The following is an 18,956-nucleotide window of genomic DNA, read 5'->3' on the forward strand; positions in this document are numbered from 1 at the left end:
GGGCATCATTGGGACCCAGTCCCGACACACCGGAGACCACAGGCCGCCCTGGCAGTGGGGACACTGCCGGCGGGGCATCATTGGGACCCAGTCCCGACACACCGGAGACCACAGGCCGCCCTGGCAGTGGGGACACTGCCGGCGGGGCATCATTGGGACCCAGTCCCGACACACCGGAGACCACAGGCCGCCCTGGCAGTGAGGACACTGCCCGTGACACGACAGCAGGGGTCCTTGCTCAGTACTCCCTGTGATGACGGTGCCATCGCAACTCTAAGAAAAGCATCCTTAGCTTTGAGAGATGCAGAAATCATCCGGTATCTGGGCTTCCTTTCAAACGACTCCTGACGCAGGAGAGATATTTCCAGCTAAAACAAGAATGACCCTGAGTCAGGAGCTGCTGAGGCCAGGTGATGGCACACGGGCATTCATCGCTCTCGCAGGTCTCTGAAACATAACCTACTTCAAAAAGTTTTAAGACTTGATGAACGGGGTTCAATTAGGTTATCTCTCTACAGCCCCTAAAACTGATATTGTACAATTCTTTACAAGCAAAGAAGTGAACTAATTATTTATTAGCAAGAACATACTAAGAATTGATGTTCAATCAACATTTGGGATGACTGAGGAAGTTCACTTAGGTGAACATGACCCCACACTCTTATTACTGAGCAGAGAAATGAGAAGTGAAGATAAAATATGGGCGTGGAGAGCTTCCTACAATCCACACTTCCTCCTGCCACTGAGTGCAGAAGAAATAGACCTAATGGCTCCAAATCACAGGGTGCTAACCCACGAGCCCAGCAAGGACAGGGAGTCTGAACCGCGAGCCCAGCAAGGACAGGGAATCCATGGGGACGGGATGGCTGCCTGACAGGGCCCTTACAGCCCAGGTGCAGCCATGACCTTGGCCCGGGCCCACAGCTCTGTCTCCCCCCACGCGCCACGGCAGTGATCTGGACTAAGCCTGCAGGTCCCTTCTAAGCTCTGGAACGCTGATTTGCTGGAAATTCTGTGCAGCCTCCTACTTCCACTGGCTTGTAAAAACACGTGGGTCTGCCGAATTGGCGCTGTGCCTGTCACTGGGGAAGGTGTGGCCTTGGGAGGAGGGCGGCCGAAAAGAGTGTGGCTGTCCTGATCTGGCTGAGGAGAAGCTGCCCGATGCCACGTGGCACTTACACGTGTGGCTGACCTGTGCTCAGACCCGCCACCTCCCAGCCTGATGAGCCCTGATAACACTCTCACCATGGCCAGACCCCGTTCTGCCCACCAAGGGCTCGCCTGTTACCAGGAGCACTTGGACAAGAGGACACACAACGGGACAGACTCCCACTTCCCAGGGGAGACACCGTGAGGGGGTTCCTCCCTCACAGGCTGCCTGGCACCAGAGGAGGGAGGACAGGCCCCACGAGCTAGCATCCACTCTGGGGTGTCGTGGTCCTGGCCAGGCCAGGCTTCGCACACAAGGCTAAAGGAAGGATGGAGCAGGTGGTCAGCCACATAAAGGGTGCTGACCAGTCCCCTGGTCCTCCAGCTGGCATCTGACCCCCAGCACACAGGGGACATCTACGCAGATGCCACCTCCAGACGCCCGTCTTGGAATTTACCCAAGTCAGCAAAGGGGGAGCTGCTGTCCCGAAACACGACATTTCCAACAGCAGAGTCTCCTCCACGCTGTCCCAACTCCTCTGGAAACTCAAAATCATCCACCTGGGGATTCCGTGCAGAGAACAAGCCTCCCCAGGCCCTGCCTCTTACGAGCGAAAGCACTTCTGAGGCGGCCAGACCGCACAGCCCGGCTCTGCCGTGAGCTGTCCCAGCAGGTCACACAGTGGTTCCCAAACCCGGCTGCACACAGGAAGGCCTGCGAGCTTTCAAACTTACCGAGTCGGGGTGCCACCCACCACGGATGCAGCCTTGTGAGGGGTCCAGGACCTCCGTCACTCACCCTGCCCCACAGCACCCCGCCGTGTCACCAGGACTGGAAAGCGGGCCCGGGTCCCAGGACTGCAGGACTGCTAGGCAGGTGGGGGACCACAATGAAGGCTTAACCAGCTTAATGCAGGGACCCCGAGGATCAAACCATCACTCATTTTTTGGTAATCTTAAACACAGAAAGCGGTTCTTGTGTTTTGAGGGGCTCCGGCCAAAAGTGGGCAATGAGGACACAGCTCCCGCAGCCCCTGTGCACACCCGCCCTAGAAGCCCCCACGCCGCGGCTCCCACCCAAGGCCTGCGTGTCACGTGCTCTGCTCCCCCTCCCCAACTCTGCAGACACCCTGATACACATTCAGCCTGAAGACACTCCCCCATCCCCACCCAGATGCCAATTTCTCAGATCCCAGAGTGAACTTGGTCTGGGGCCACAGGTCTCCTGGGGCAGCATGTTTACCCCAAGGGAACAGTGTCCTGGGCAGGAGGGGTGACCCCACTGGGAACCCCACCCTCACACGACCAGGATTCTGGGGAGCACCCTCCTGCCTCACATGGCTGGCGCAGCCTTGCCTGGCAGATCCCACAGCCCCACTCTGATTTAGTGCCTTTGGCAGAAATCGCTCCCTCCCCGCCCCCCCCCGGCAAGAGGTGGAGATCCTGGGGAGTCAGCCAGAGGGAATCCACGGAGACATGGGAGAGACAGCCTCATCAACAGTCACTTTGTTCTTCAGGCTGCGATGGCCTGCCCACCTTCCCACCTGCCCTCACGTCACTGCCATCTCACCAGGCCCCATCACAGGGCACGGAGAGTCGGTCACCCCACAGCTGGCCCACGCCGGGCCCAGTGGGGTGACCTGCAGAGCCCAGGATCCCGGGCCGTCTAACACCACTACAGAAACCTGGGCCCTACTTCACAGAGATTTCTTAAACAGAAGCTATGAGACCTGTCCTAAGTCAAAATGGTGCAAAACAAAGAAGCAATCACTGTTAATTTATACAGAAAAATTGTTGAGCGTTTCCAGAAACCCCCAAAACCCGAGGCTTTTCTGATACCTTAGAATACATCTTGCTAACGGATGCACAAAATAAATCGAGACAAAGCACAGACGTTCACAGACACAAATGTGTACAAACCTGGAGCTTTGCAGGGAAGTTACTGCTTTAAGGAACCACATGATGGATTTTAAGTGGACAACTGTGTTACGTTGTAGCTACTTATGCTGATTCTTCACTCCATACAGCAAAACTTCTACTAAACCAACAACCATCCCCCCCCCAAATGCCCGTGACACAAATCCACACGCTCACAGTGAGAGTTAAGTGAGACGGGGTGCGGAGGGTGTGAGCCTGCCGCCCGCCAGTGTGCCCTTGTTACCCACACAGCAAGTGCGGAAGCCGGAGCGAGAGAGGCCCACGCGTCACCCACTCACCCACAACGCCTGGACCCTGCGCTGCTTTAGACACATTCTAGGGGTGACATTCTAGGAGGAGAGAAGAAATGCGCAGGACGCCGGGCCAGAGGTGGTAATGTAGGAGCAGGGTCAGAAGCGGGGCTGCAGCGAGGAGGGCAGTGGCCTCGGGCCTCATGGCTGTGGGCACACGTATTGGAAGAGAGGCCTGAGCGTGGGAAGGTGAGGGGGACAGAGGCAAGGGGGCGCACACCACCCTTGGGGACGATGCCTGGGTCAGCGGGTTGTGAGGGTACCAGGTCCAGGTTAGTTGGGTGGGGGTGGGGGGGAGGTCAGGCCTGGGTTGGGGGGTGGGGGGCAGTGCTTCCTTCCTGTTCTTTCTTTGTGGTTCCTGGGTCTTTGGTTTGGAGAAGAAAAGGCCTGGTTGGTCTCATACTGCTGCCCCAAAGGGCATCCCTGCCACACCCACCAGGGGCACTCATGTCACTCCCAAATCAGGAGCTGGGACAGGGGGACTTGCGCAATGTCCACCAGCGTCGGCCATCAGCCACTGGGGCTCCAAGTCAGGGTAGGGCGGCCTCTCCCTCTGTTTAAAGGGCACCTGGAAGCTTAGGTCTCCAGGGCTCTGCCCCTGCCTCTTTCCTGCCTATGCAACCAAGGTGAGGACTGGGGGACCCTGGGCAGCACGGCTGTGGCTCCCGAGAAAGCCTGAAGACATCCTGGCTGGCGCCGAAGGGCTGTGCTGGGGAGGCGAGAGCAGGGCACCACCTTTGCTGTGTCGAGTGCCCCCAGTCCTTGGAAGTCCTCCAAGGGGATGGAGGATTCGGGGAGGCGGGCAGTTTGCATTCTGCAGGGACCCCACTGTGCTGTGGCCCCTGCCAGGATGCTCCCTGCTGAGCAGCCCCACAGCCTCAGGTGCTCCCCCTCCCCCAGCCCATTCATCCAGGCCAGGGCAGCCATCCGGTCAGGGTCGGGGAGAACAGGGCCCTGGGTCAGAGCCCTGCCAAGAAGGGGCGTGTGCATGGGGGGGGGACCATCCATCAGGCCTGCCGGGAGGCCTTTACGTCTAGAACATGGACAGTGCCCCAGACTGCTGCCCTGAAAGGCATCTTCAAGCTGCAGATTCTCTGTTCCCCTAAAACCTCCCGGGATCCTGCAGCTCCGAAACAAAACACAAACAATGAAGGCAGAGCTGTGGCGGCCGAAGGAGTAGACAGAAGGCCCAGAGCCCTCCCAGAGCTGTGCCCTGGGCTCTTGGGACAGGTCCAAAGTGACCACCTTGGCCCGAGGGCCTCCACCTCTGTTGTCCTGTCAATGGCTACTCCTTCTCTAAACTCCCCTACAACCGGCGGTCAGCAAACAGGCTCACTGGGTCATATACAGCAAGTTCCTTCTGGACTGAAACTCTAGCAGGAGCAAGAGAAGAAAGGGCCCCCTTCTTCAGGCTCCATCTTCCTGGGAGAGGTGTCCATGTTGGCTGTGTGCTGGGCACTCCTGCATGTCCCCGGGGCAGGGCTCACACTGGTCCTCTTTCTCAGGGAACAGGACTGAGGGACAGAGAGGTGGAAGGTTGTCTGGGCTATGCTGCTCTCAAGAGCCTGTCCCCAGAGCCTCCTCCTTCCCGCTCCCAACACCACCTGTGGGTTAAGGCTCTGGGCTGCGAGGGGTGGATGAGGCCTAAGGGAGGCAGAAAGGTGGACGCTGCTGGATGCTGGAGACCAAGGACCCTGGCTTTCCAGGGCCCCTTCATGAGGCAACGCAAGCTCTGAGCTGCTGGGCAGGGAACCTGGGTGCTCTTCCCAACAGACCCTCCGATGGGCCAGGAGCCTTCAAGCAGCCGGAGTACTAGGTGAGCGCTGGCTGGAGCGCGACCTCGGTCTCCTCCGGCTGGGGATGGTCCACCCTGCAGGATGGCCCCTGCACAGCCATCAACCCACACCAAGAGCCCGGCCTCAGGGGTGTCCTGGGCTCTTTGCTTTGACAATCTGGCCATTTGGTGTTTTGAGAACTAGTATGATGTGACCTCAACATTCTCTTTTCAACCTTTTCCCTGTGAATAAAAGCTCTAATCATCACATAAGTTATAGCAAAAATTAACAAAAATCTCGGGTCTCTCCCAAAGAGACAGTTCCCTGTGAAGCAAACAGTCAGCCAGCCGTGCAGGGCGGTGCCTCCCAGGACACATGCCTGGCAGCCCTCACCAAGGGCAGTCTGTGCAGCACCCAGCCTCGACCAAGACATATGGGAAACAGGCTTGCAGAGTGTCCAGCGGCAGGTCAGCACCTGACCAGGTCTTCTTCCCTGCGAAGCGGCATCCTCATCACTGCGCTCTGCTCAGCAGTGGGGGGCCCTGCCCTGCCGGCCTGGCTGGGTGGGGAAGGTACAGCATGCTGCAGAGATGCGCACATCGGGGACCGACAAAGGGCCCCCAGCTGGACCTCCCGCTCCAGAACAAAGGAAAGCTGGTGTGCTTGGCTGAGCAACGGGCCTAAAACATCCTGTTCTAATCCACATGGATATGTCACCTCACGTGGCAAAAGGGACTTTGCAAATGGGGTTAAGGCTTTTGAGAAAGGAGGGGACCCTGGACATGCAGGTGGACTGAAGTGATCACAGGGTCCACAGGAGGCGGGCAGAGCCTGGGCTGAGGCGGCCGCAAGGCAAGGGCGCCGTGCGGCTAGATGTCAGAAACAGCAGGAATCGGCCTCTCCAGACGCAAGCGGCCCCGCCAACACCCCGACTTTCACTCCACAAGAAGGACTTCTGACGTCACGACTGTCAGAGAATCAGCTGTGTTGTTTTAAGCCCCTTCGGTTTGGGATCATTTGTTACAGCAGCAACAGAGAACTCGCATAGCTGGCAAAGTCCACACTGCAGAGGAAGGCGCCATGGGCACCCAAATCCAGTCACGGCGAGAGCCCGTCCCCAACTTACCAGCTGTGCGCTGAACTCGGGGAGCATCACACAGGTGGCCCCCAAATCCAGCCACGGCGAGAGCCCGTCCCCAACTTACCAGCTGTGTGCTGAACTCGGGGAGCATCACACAGGTGGCCCCCAAATCCAGCCACGGCGAGAGCCCGTCCCCAACTTACCAGCTGTGTGCTGAACTCGGGGAGCATCACCAGGTGGCCCCCAAATCCAGCCATGGCGAGAGCCCGTCCCCAACTTACCAGCTGTGCGCTGAACTCGGGGAGCATCACACAGGTGGCCCCCAAATCCAGCCACGGCGAGAGCCCGTCCCCAACTTACCAGCTGTGCGCTGAACTCGGGGAGCATCACACAGGTGGCCCCCACCCAGAGGGGACAGAGCAGCTTGTTGACGACGCCGTGCACGTGGTGCAGTGGGAGGACGTGGAGGATCACATCGTCTTTACTCCACGCCCACTTGTGGACCAGCCCCATCACCTGTGGGACGACAGGACAGCCTCAGACGGGAGGGAAGCCACCAGGCCAGCGAGGCCTCCCCAGCTGGGAAGAGGAGCGGGGAGGCTCACGCTCTGGCGCCTGGCCCTTCACGGCATCTGAGGGGGACGGCAGCCACGCGCCCGAGGGTCTGTTGGCTCACTTGCAGACCCCCACGTCCAAGAACAGAGCTGGACAGGGCCAGGGCTTTGGTGTGGGGGGTCCCAAGTCCTCCGCATGCGCTCTTGGTGGCTCTTCCCCCAGGCAGTCGGAAGCGTGGTTTTGGCTCCAGCGGGCCCTGGATTCTGGGCATCTGCAGAGTCCAGGCCTGAATCCGAACGCCCGCCCTGCTCTGCCTGCCTGATTCTGGAACCTCCCTCACCGCAGCTGAACGGTCGGTCACAGGACCTGGAGCCGGGTTTCCGCCACATCCTGAGCTTTGAGTAAGAAGCACCGTGAAACACGCCCATTGGAATCTTCTGAAAATCACCAGTGAGGACGCCACCCGCATGCCCCTGTGAACGCTACAGGCAAACACACGTGACATGCACACCCCCTTACAGGTACCAGTCAACAGATGGTCCCTCCAGACAAAACGTCTATCTTGCAGGAGACAGAGAAAACCTATCAATGAGGCCGTGCCTGCAGTCAGCCTGGACTCAGTTTACCCCTGCCGTAGGGACTGAATTAGGCTGGGACTCAATGGCACTGACCTCACACCTCATCTCTGCGGTTCTGAGCGTCTCTCTTACTGCTCCTAGCGTACGAGAGTCTGGATCGTACACACACATATTTTTTGGAAGCAGGGAGGACATAAATGACAGGTAAATAAAATAGCTGTGGAGCTTGGCTAAGATGCTAAGGCCACAGAACACGAAAACAGTGCCCAAACGTAGGCTCCGAGTCCTGTGCTCGGGTTTCCCAGGGCTGATCATACATCCTGAACGGTCGCTCCACAGCTGCTTCCTCTGAAACCCTCACCATCGTGCATGGGCCACTCTGTCCTTCACTGGCTGCACGGCCCTGAGGAGCCCTCGGTGGGCCCCTAAGTCCTTCTTAGCCTGAGTGACCACCCCCGCCTTTCCCAGAGCCGTCCCCCACGGGTTAGCAGGACTGGGGGTCACTTCTGGCCACAGGCTTCTGGGAGGGCGGGCAGAACAGTGGCAGCTGGGGGCGGTCGCCTAGGAAAGGCAAGGCAGACCACCCCCAGAAGCCCCAGCACGGCAGCACGGGAGCACTCACCATGGCCCTGAGGTTGTGGTGAGTGCTCAGGACACCCTTGGGCCTCCCCGTGGTCCCGCTGGTGTAGATGATCATGGCGCCTCGGTCTCTCCAGTTCCGCTCCCGCACCTCCCAGTCCCCAGGCCCCTCAGCCGCTGCACCATAGACCGTGGGCGGGAGAGGCAGCAGTGGGATTCCCAGCTTCCTGACCAGTGGGCGCAGGAGCTCCACGTACTCCTGGCCAGCGAGGACCACAGAGCTCCGGGAGTCCCGGATGAAATACTCCAGCTCGGCCTGGGGGTGCTTCCTGTATAGGGGGACAGCAATGCCTCCGCTCATCCACGAGGCCCACTGCGCGACCACGTAGGAGACGTCGTTAGAGCACAGGAAGGAGACCCTCTCCTCCCGGAGGTCCCCGCCAGCACACTCGAGGAGACGGCACACCTCCTGGGACAGGCGGAGGCTGTGGTAGTAAAGGTCCTTGTACGTGTGGCGGCCATGCTGGTCAATGAGAGCAATCCTGTCCGCAAAGGCCAGGGCGCGGGTGAACACAGGGGCGCTCCTGTCAGCACAGGCGGCTGGGGCCGTGTGCAGGCGGCTGCTTCCTCCGCATCTCAAGGGGGCGGGCCGGTGGGAGGCCACAGCACAGAGCAGGCGCCGGAAGGACATCACTGGGTGGGGCAGCATCGCGGACACGTCCAGCTCGATGTACCTGGGGCGGGGCGGGAAGAGAGAGGAGCGCCAGTTACTGCCGCTGATCTGTTCTCACCTCCCGGCCAGAGCCTGCCCGACCTCATTCACAAGGTAACCTCCCCACACAGGAGGCCCTACACACCATACGGCACCGTCCGGATTTACGGTCCAACATTCCAGCTTTTATTTACTCTCAGCAACAGATTTCAAAAATATACAAGATTCTAAAACAATGAAACTCGGTAAAACCAAGGAAAAGCAAATTCAATGCCCTTAAAGTAAATTCTGAAGAATGCTTTTTTTTTAGAACTCTGAGCTGGAAAATCACTAGCCAAGAGGGGAAAGCCCGGAGGGCTGCTGAGCACCCATTCTCTGTCCATCCGGCACTCGCGGCTCAGTGCACGGCCCGCTTCTGCTCCGTGCACTTCCGACGGGAGGGCGTTCGGGAACACGGTGGCATGCAGAGTCTCGAAGTGCGTGTACGCGTCTCCGGGGTGTCAGTCTGGCTTTAAACTGAATCCTGACTCCTCCCTCCCCCTGCAAAGGGTGAGCCAGGCAGGGCCAGGCAGCGTCCTGCAGCGGGTCTGGCTCCGTGCCCACGTCCTGCTCGGGGACAGTGCCTCACGGGGACAGCCGTAGGCGTCAGCACTTAACAGGGATGGGTGCACACTTCCAAGATTGCTTCTGCAGGGACAGCTCAATTCCAGAGGCCGGGAGCCCGCCTGCTACCCTGGACTCTGCCTCCAGTGTAACCGGCAGGCTCCTTCCCAGGGCCAGGGCGGACCGCAGGGTCAGTAACAACCCTTCGCTCTGGTTTGAAACCCCCCGTTCCACAGTTCCTTCAGGGGTCGCTCTTCCCCACCGTCGCCTCTGGTGCTCAGGGGGTCACTGCCTCCCTCCCTGGGCACAGCCCCGGGCCTCAGCACCTTTCTGGGCTCCGCGACTCACTTGTCCCCGGGGATTTCTAACGAGACCACTCGACACTGACAGTGAAAATGCACCCCCCATGCTACGACGTGTTTGCACCTCTCAACCTCACCTTCAAGCACCCTGTTCAAGAAACAAGGACACCACCTTTGACCCTATCTCACACAGAAGAAAAGTCAAGGTTGCTCAGCCCCCAAGTCCGAGACAGAGCCCAGCCTGGGCCTTCCCTCCCCCAGCCAAGCACAGCAGAGCCGGCAGCCGCGTCCGCCCATGGACGGCATGCCCACCGCTCTCACGGGGGCCAGGCACGGGGACCCCAGAGGGCACCTCTGAATGCCACCGGCTGACAGGACGCCTGCCGGCCAACAACACAGCAAAACGGAAGCCACAAGTCTTCTTTCCGACAGGCCCAGCCGAGCAGAGATGCGCAGGAATGACCTGGGCAGGGGGGCGGGAGGCCAGGCACCCCTGCTGCCTCCCTCCCGCTCAGTCTCCCAAGCCCTCCCCCTGCTCAGATCCACACTTTTCTCTCTCCCAGTAACTTGCTACAGGGGAAAACTAATGTGTTATTGTTTGTTATGAGCACTAAACAGTTTTGTTCTCTGTTCTTAATTTAAGAACAGATTATACGCAACACTTCATAATTACCTAACAAAACAAACAAGCTGCACGGCAGGAAGAACTGCCGGAACGGGGTTATGCCTGGAACGCGAGCCCCTCAGCGTGCCGGCTGTGGTGCAGCCAGGGGCTCCGCACGGTCCCCGCCACAGGCCAGCAGGGAGAGGCTCCAGCTCCGGCCATGTGGGAGGAGACCCCGCAGCCGCTGAGGACCCTCTCAGCCGAAGCTGTTTGCTCCGAGGTCCTGTGCGAATATTCCTCAACGCTCCACAGCCTCCACCGAATGGTCGGTTCTCAAATGCACTAGACCCACTCTATTTCCAGATGAAAGAGGCAGTCATCAAAAGCCGCAGTGTCCTACAACTTCTCTGTGCCCTTGTCCCGACCTCTACACAGAGTTCAGAGGTGGATTTGGGGCTGGTTCCACACCTCTGGACTTCTGTTACCATAGAGAAACCTGACACGTGGTAAGGAAACAGTAAATGTGATAAGCACGCCAGATACGCTAGTTTTGGAAAGAAAGAGAGCCGCTGAAGAGCAAACCCGCATAGCCGAGACATGTTGTTTCCCGTCCTCACTTCTCGCAGATCCTCCTGTTTGCTCTACAGGCCGTGGGAAAACAAAACAAAACAAAGAGAGCCTGCAAACAGAAAACCTGCTACACGGCATTTCCGGCCAGATTCTTGCTGGGGAGAGTGCAAGAGAGACGTTCCAGGGTGCTCGCTGGAGGGGACAGCATTCTCTGGGGTGCTAAGGAATAGGGCACCCCGGTAGCCGGAAACGGCTGCTTCTTCCACCCCTATCCCGGGAGGCATGAGAGGTGGTGCCAGACCCGCAGCTACAGAAATTGATGGCACTCTCCTTTCATCCACACCCGCGTCCACGTCTCCCCCATAAGGGGCCTCCCCTCCGGGGTCTCAAAGAGCAGACACCTCCTGCCTCCCTCACTGGGAGAGGGGAACGCGCTGCCTGCTTCTCCAGGGACCCCAGGAGCGGCAGCATCCTGAGCCAGACGGCGGTGGTGAGAAGCTGGAGCCCGAGCACTTGCAACACAGAACAGGCAAACAGGGCTGACCCCACCTTCCTCCCGTGCGGGGCCTCGATGGCCTCCATAGCAGGGCTGGGGGCGGACGCCGCAAGAGGCAGTCACAGCAACAGCCCCCAGGGAACCCGAGAGGGGAAGTCCCCTGCCTGAGACCTCAAGACAGCAGGAGAAGCAGTGATCCAAGCCCAGGCCTGGCTGGTCCCCCCACACCCCCAATTCGGCCACAGGACAAGCAGTGAGGAGCGTCCACAATGGGGGGCTGCCAGAGACACTGCCATCTGAGTCAACTCCAGGCTGCCCCCAGGACCTGCGGGTGGCCCCTCTGGCTAGGCGGGCCCCAGGGCATCAACTCAGCCCTCCAAAAGGGTAATTCGGCATCACTTCCAAGATGGGACAAAAAACTCCAAAAAATACACACCCTTTGTTCCCATGGCTATTCTCTTTAAAATGTGTCTTCAGAAAACAATCAGAGATGCACAGAGGGGATGCTCACGACAGCGTTATTTATGATACTGAAACCCGGGTCTAAACCAAAGGGTCCAGACGGGGTGTGTGGCGGTCAGCCGTGGAGGGCGTGTGCTGGCCATCAGGCAGCGTCCTACAAGACCACCAAGGACGGGAAGGTACACACCCAAGTGTTCATAAGGTTACAGGGATGCAGATGATTCCTGTCTTTTCCTAGCACTTCCCAATTTTCTCCAATTTTTCTGAAATGAGCATGTATGACTTTTACAATCAGTCTTTTTAAAAGCCTAATAAATACCATTTGTTTTTTAAAACTGGAGATGCTTCAACTTCAGTATTAGTATTTTCCTTTACACACAAAAGACAAAAACATAAAAAATTTTGTTCCGGATGGTGGATCTACAGCATTCTTCTCTTGGTTAGAACTTCTGGTTCATAGACGGTTTGTGTGGACGTGACGTCGTCAGTCCCGCTGCAGGGACACACGCACACGGGAGGGAGCGTGTCTGCAGCCAGCCGTCCGAGGAGTGCCTGGGCCAGGCGCTGGAGGCTGCAGGCTGGCTGTCTGGGGAGGGCAGCGAGCTGCAGCTGCGGGGGAGGAGGGGCTGCTGGGCCCATGTTGTGGCAGGAAGGAGATGCGGGGCGCGTGCACCTGAGCTCACAGTGGGTAGTTCAGGAGAAGAGGCCCTCCCAGCGCTCAGCGGGGGGCCTCAACAAAAATAACTTTTAATTTGAGTAAATACGGCCAGAGAGGCTGCACTAATTTATTCTCCCACCAAACATGTGGGAGCATGGGGCCATCCCTTCAAAACAGCTTTAAGTCACTCAGGTATGTGACCCTGAACTCACTCCCTCATAAAAAAAAGGGGATCAGGGCCCTGCCTTGAACAAGCAAAAACATCAATCTATTCAGGGCAGATGACTGTGTGTCTCCCTCCCAAACACCTCTGGACCCCTTAGGAAGAGAGCCCCACCTTCGACCACGGGGCCTTTGGTTGTGGGGTTCCCTGTCACCCCCAGCGGCACAGCCTGGAGGGACACGGCCACCAAGTACATGCAATTAGGCCATGGGTTTTCCCTATCTCAGTTACTCAGCTTCACAAAACTGCTCTCAACATGCCAGCCGGCCCAGGATAAGCAGCATCACCGTGCGGCGATGCGACAGAAGCTCAGCCAAAACCACAGAAATCTGCCTTTTGGGGAGCCGGGCCAGCCCTCCCTCTCCCAGAGGGGGACACGCTGCTCTCAGATTCCACAGGCGCCCGGCCAGAAACGTGGCAGACTCGGTATGCTGACATCCAGACTCTGAGGCAGACCACCAGAGCACGTGGGCCCTGCAGAAGGCTTGCCCGACACAGGGTGGCACCTGTGGTCTCAGACTCACACACACCTGGACACCTGCTCCTCCTTCCCAGTTCCTTCACGTGCGTAAGCCTTCCCGTCCCACCTGTAACAACAAGACCAGTGAGGGACAGACGGCCCGGCCGCACAGAAGGGGACCGATGGCTGCACCATCCCTCGCACGGTGCTCACCGGGGAGCCCCACGACAAAGATCGATTCATAAGAGTGATACTTGCATTCAAACGAAGGTGGCTGGTTTCGAAATGAATCAAATGGCACCTGACGGGCGACACCGGCCTGACCCCTCCACCCCCAGAACCCGAATATAAAGCAGAGCCCAGCACTTCCTGTGGTCTGCTGACTCTGTGGCCTGGGTGCAAGAGGGCCACATTCTCCTCGTGGTGGGAGGCATTCATTTCAACACCAAGCCTGCGGTTTCGGGGGCTTTTTTCAAGGTTATATTTTTAAGTGATGGACATTCACATTGCATTTACGAACACTGCATTCAAATCTAAACGCCATATGCTTAAACCTACATCCATATTAGGAAGTAAAACACCATCTCAGAAACGTCATCTGGAGGGGTAAAGCTTGCTACCCCAGGTCCAGAGCTGACTCCACTGACTGAGTTGGCCTCGAGGAGGGCGCTGGGGCATGGGCGGTCACCTCCCAGGGCCCCCCCAATGCCCGCTGGTGGCACTGCTGCTCCTGGGCCCCACCTGGGCCCCAGCACAAACATCTCCCCTCTGGGGCTGCGCTTCCACAGCTCCCCACAGGACAGCTCCGATTTCTCACCCCTTCCCTTTCCAGCAAAGTCTGCAGCACCCTCCAAACCTGGCTCATCGTCTCCCCTGCCTCCCAGAAGGTGGCTGCTCACAGGGCCTTTCAAGCGCCTGGCCCTCCGCTGTCACTGCCGGTCCCCAGACCCGCCGGCCCGCAGGAAGGGGGAAGGGGCCGGCCCCCACGTGCGCAGGCGCACCCCACACCCGGCTGGCCCTCCTGTTACCCCCCGTCCCCAGACCCGCCGGCCCGCAGGAAGGGGGAAGGGGCCGGCCCCCACGTGCGCAGGCGCACCCCACACTCGGGCGCACGGCGGGCCCGAGCGGAACAGAAATGACTTTATTGCAGACGCGGGACATAAAGCGCCCCGGTAACGGGTAACGGGGGCTGAGGGCGGACCCACCGACCGCCCGACCCCCGCCCGCACAGCCCCCCGGGGCCGCGCCTCGGGCGGGGTCCCTGCACTTGGCACAGCACGTGACACAGGCCACCTGCGGCCACCGGGGGGGGAGCCCTGCGCGGGGACACCTGCGGGGGCCCGGGGGCGGAGGGCTCTACCTCGGCTGGCGGGGCACTCGCTCCTCCTCCTCCCGCGCGCGCTCCTCCTCCCGCTCCTCTTCGGGCCAGTCCGGAACCGGAACTGCGGCTGCGCGCGCACCCCGCGTCCGGCGCCCGAGCGCGTCCCCCGGCGCTTGCTGCTCTGCCGCGGCGGGTTCCGGGCGCCGCCGAGCGGGGTGTTGGCTTCGGTGTGGCCTCGCTGCCTGGGCGCCCCGGTCGCGCGCGGGGCTGCCGCCGCGTCGCCACAGTCCACTCTGGCCTGCGGTGCGGGCGGGCCCCCTGGGAGGACGGCGCTGCCCTGGGGCGCGCGGCCTGGAGCAAACCCTCCGGACACGTGGGACAGAAAGACCGAGGGAAATGGGCCCAAGCGGGAGGTCCTATTCGGAAAAGAGCGCGGCTTCGGGGAGGGAGAGAGGAAATAGAAAGAGACCGAGGAGAGCCAGCAGGGCTACGGCTGGCTCCTGGGCGGAGGGCCGCAGAGGGCCCGGGCCGGGGAGGGCGCCTGGGCCGCAGCGGCTGAGCGGGCACAGGGTGGGCAGCGGGCACGGAGCGAGCGCAAGCCAGATGCGAACTGCAGCCCGGACAGCTCACTTGCGTGTTGGAGAGTCAGACACTTTCGCTGTTAGGCGCTGAATGTGGGTGTCCCCTAGAATTCTCAGGCTGGAACCTAACCCCCCATGTGATGCTATCAGCAGGTGGACCTCTGGGAGGTGCTCAGGCCATGAGGGACCTTCCTGCCTTGACAACAAGGGCCGGAGGGAGCTCCCTGGCCCTCTGGCTGCGCAAGGACGCAGCCAGACCGTTAACCAGCAAGCGGGTCCTCACCAGACACAGAGTCCACCCGTGCATTGGTCTCCCACTTCCAGCCTCCAGGACTGTCAGTGACAGCGGACTTTAGGCTCAGTCCTACAGACTCCTTCCATCCCAGCTCACATCAGTCCTGCTCCATTCTCCAAAATCCCTCAGGAGCCAGCCACCCGGGGGGGCCCTGGAAACCCTTACTTCACTCCAGATGACTGAGATAGCCCCGGCTGGTCCCCCTGCCGCCTGCTTCCAGTGGAAGCCTGAGTCAGATCCCAGCTTCGCCACTGGCCCTGCTCCCGCTCCTGGGGACCCCACCTCACAGGTGGGAGCGGCCATCCCTGGGAAGATGAACCTGGCAGATTATCTGGTGCGTGTACTCGAGATCAGAACAATCGAGGGAGAGTTTGGGCCTAGAAGAGGAACAATCACATAGAAAAGGGATCAAGAGAAAGGGTGACGATTCATACAGACAACACGGGAAGATGTGCAGCCAGGACAGAGAGATCATGTTGTTCTAGAAAGCTGTTCCCCACAGCACTTCCAGACTCACAGCCACAGAAACATTTACAAGGTACCCACTCCCCGCAAACGTTGATGTTGACCTAACCAAGTCTATGGCCGAGTCTTGGAGGGAGGGATGGGATGCAGGAAGGGTGCGGCTGGAGGGCCAGGTGTGGAGGGAGTGAGCAGGGAGTGTCCACCGCAGGGGAAGACAGTGACGGGGACACCCATGGAGGCTGTTCAGACACGTGGAGGGACGTAGTGTCACGTCTGGGCAGAAAGGGGGAGGGTGGTCCCTCAAACTGCGTATAACTGTGATAAATAGACTATAAAATCATTTTTAAAGGGGGAGGGAACAAGGAAGCACTTCATGTAAACTCATGGCTCCTCTGAGCCCGCGGGAGCCCCCGCCCAGCATCGCCATGGTGGGTGGCTGTATTCTTGCCTCTGGTCCCCGAGCGAGGGTGCCCACCAGGCACAGTAAATCATCATTACCCCGCAGTGCTTCCACGGCCTCCCACTGGCCTCGTGGCAGTTCACGAGACGGCCGGGTGGTGTCTGGAGATGCCCACGAGCCCCCAGGCGTGTTCCAGGCACACGGATGTAGAGCCCCACCCTCCTGTAGCTCACGGGCTTGCGGCACAGTGGGGGGGCGGGGAGTGAGTGGTGAGTACATGGACACATGAACAAGGCACATGCCATGTGGGGTCATGGCCTGAATGTTTGTGTCCCCCAGAGTTCAGATGTTAAGAAGTGGGGTCTTGGCAAGGCAGTTAGGATAGATGAGGGCGTGAGGCAGAGCCCCCTGATGAGTCCCGGGAGAGCTTGCCTCTGTTCTGCGCCACGTGAGGTCAAGCAGGTGAGGTCTCCCGGCCAGGACGCTGGCCCTCGGCACCCTGGGCCTGCTGGTGCCCTGGTATAGGCCTTGCGTCCTGCAGGACTGTGCGGAGCCAGTGACTGCTGTTTATAAGGCCCCAGACGGTGGCGTTTTGTTATAGCCGCCCAAGCTGGCCGAGGCTGACGGTAAGTGCTCTGAAGAAGAATCAAGCCCGGCAAGGTGGCCTCGAAGGCTTTCAAAACGGAGGCCCTGGGACCGCTCTGAGGAGGTGCTTCCGGGCAGGGGTCCGAGGGCAGCGAGGCAAGGAGCTGTGTGACCGTCTGGCAAAGGGCTGCATTGTCCCTTGTCTCACGGATGAGGAAACAGGCTCAGAGAAGTCAGAGCATCTGTCCACACTCACGCGCCTACCACGTGACGGAGCTGGGATTTCAAACACAGAACCCACGTCCTGCCCGCCTGCTGCATGACCACCTTGTCTGTGAGGCTGACGAACAACCAGACACACGTGTCCCTCTGCTTCCGATCAGATCTACCTATATGCCAGACCAACAACCTCCATAAAGAACGAGTCATCTCCACGAGCTGTGTCCTCGGAGATGCTCACAGCCATGCTACCCCCCCACCGCCACAAACCAGGGAACACCTCACATGTCCTACAGCAGGTGAATTAGGGGAGCGAAAGGGTAAGAGGGAAGCCATACAGAATCCTAGAATTGCTTACAACAACCTGTGATTGAATGAAAATAGCATGAAAGTACTTTCTGGGGCGCCTGGGGGGCTCCGTCAGTGAAGCGTCCGACTCTTGATTTCGGCTCAGGTCATGATCTCAGGGTCGTGAGATTGAGCCCTGTGTTGGGCTCCGCACTCAGTGCAGAATCTGCTTGAGAGACTCTCTCTCTGCCCCTCCCCCCACTCGTGCCTTCTCCCTCTAAATAAAATCTTCAAAAAAAATAAAAAAGTACTTTCTTAAATCTCAACATTTAAAAAATAGAACACAAGAGTGCACGTGTGGTAGGATTTCCCAGTGTGTGTGTGGACAGAGCGTGCAGGACAGCATGAGACATGGCAGCGGCCGTCCTGTGAAGGGGTGAGCTCCTGCAGGGCCCCCCCACGCTGCCCTGTGAGCCCATACACGCTCCCCACAGCTTTGAGCTGGTAGGGAGCTGGCTCCACGTGCAAACGTGCTGAGTCCTACAGCTGGCAGGCCCGTGCCAGCCTGGGGAAGGAGGGCCCCTCACCCCTCCTGGAGCCCCCCCAGAGGGAGGTCCCACCTGTTCCAAACCTGGGTTGCCTGTAGATCTGACCCTGGGAGGAGGGGTGCCCTTGGCAGGGAGTCTTGGGTGGGCAGGGTGTCCATGGGGCCGTGTGGCCCTGGCCTGCCCAGGCTGCTCCCCCATCTGACGGGGAGCCCCCATGAATGTAAGGGGGTGCTGTTGGTGTCCGGGGCCTCGCGTCTGCGGAACGGTAAGGGCAGCCCCACCTCCGTTCCTGGCAGACTCCTGCTACGAGGACCTCGGGGCCAGGACGCTCACAGCTGCTCCTACACACTGACCGCTGTCGCTGGTCACCAGCATCCTGGTCAGCAGCCCCTCCACGGATGCCCCAGAACGGGTGCTCGGGACGTGGATGTTGGAGTAATGGGGTGCCTCCTCCAGAAGGCAGACTGGAGAGGCCTCTGTGTGGGGTGAGTGGCACCCCAACAATGTGGGCAGAATCGGGTGCAGCCCAGCCTCACCCTGAGGCCCCCTGTCCACTCCCAACCCCCAGCCCTTCCCAGAGGACACTGTTCCAGCCGGAGCATCCTGGGAACAAGCAGAGAGGTGTGGTAGGAGTATCACCCTCCTTCCCCTTGATTCTGTTCACACCTCCAGCTTAATGAGCCCAAACTGCTGGGGGCGCTTGGGTCACACCTTTCCACTTGATTAAAGCAAAACACAGATCTGTCTGGCAGCAGTTTCCACAGAAAGGGAACACGTTCCCTCCCTGCTGTCGGCTCTCGCGCGGCTGAGCAGGGAGCGGGTGCTGGCTGAGGAGGGGCTCGACGGCCCTGGATGCACGAACAGGGGTGGGCTAGTCAGCAGTGGCTGGGGGCCTGTTCCTACCCTGCCTGCGGCTGCCAGCCCCCCACTATCTGTGCCCACGCATGTCCCATCCCAAGCAATAGGGCCGGCCCACGTCAACACCAGGTTTGGAAGAATGGCCATGTGCGGCTTCTGCATGAGGTCATATGAGGCATTAGGATCCCGCCCCGCTCGCTGTCAGTCGCCCACTTGGGGGCCGCTGCTGCCACGTTGCAGGACTCTCAGCAGCCCCGTGGACAGACCCACGTGCGAGGCACTGAGGTCTCCCGCCCACAGCCACGGGAGCCGCCACCTTGGAAGCGGCTCCTCCAGCCCCGGTCGGGCCCCCAGACGAGCC

At 59.6% G+C, this 18,956-nt stretch overlaps 1 protein-coding gene across 9 annotated transcripts in view; it reads right to left on the bottom strand.

The window, feature by feature from the left end:
* ACSF3 (acyl-CoA synthetase family member 3) overlaps window positions 1-18,956 on the bottom strand; it is a 105,502-nt gene that overhangs the window by 39,975 nt on the left and 46,571 nt on the right. For 5 of the 9 annotated variants that reach the window (XM_078062709.1, XM_036119808.2, XM_036119812.2 and 2 more), the window contains exons 1-3: window positions 14,396-14,482; window positions 7,989-8,679; window positions 6,594-6,749 (exon numbers count right to left, since the gene is read on the bottom strand). In XM_078062709.1, the coding sequence (XP_077918835.1) occupies window positions 6,594-6,749; window positions 7,989-8,654 (822 nt within the window). In that variant the 5' untranslated portion in view covers window positions 8,655-8,679; window positions 14,396-14,482. Of the gene's footprint in view, window positions 1-6,278; window positions 6,317-6,593; window positions 6,750-7,988; window positions 8,680-13,105; window positions 13,163-13,891; window positions 14,035-14,395; window positions 14,483-18,956 lie in introns of those variants that run through there. The other 4 variants (XM_078062708.1, XM_036119811.2, XM_036119809.2 and 1 more) reach the window with 4 other exon arrangements.

This window comes from Halichoerus grypus, chromosome 15, assembly GCF_964656455.1.
Source record: "Halichoerus grypus chromosome 15, mHalGry1.hap1.1, whole genome shotgun sequence".
NCBI classification, from domain to species: Eukaryota; Metazoa; Chordata; class Mammalia; order Carnivora; family Phocidae; genus Halichoerus; species Halichoerus grypus.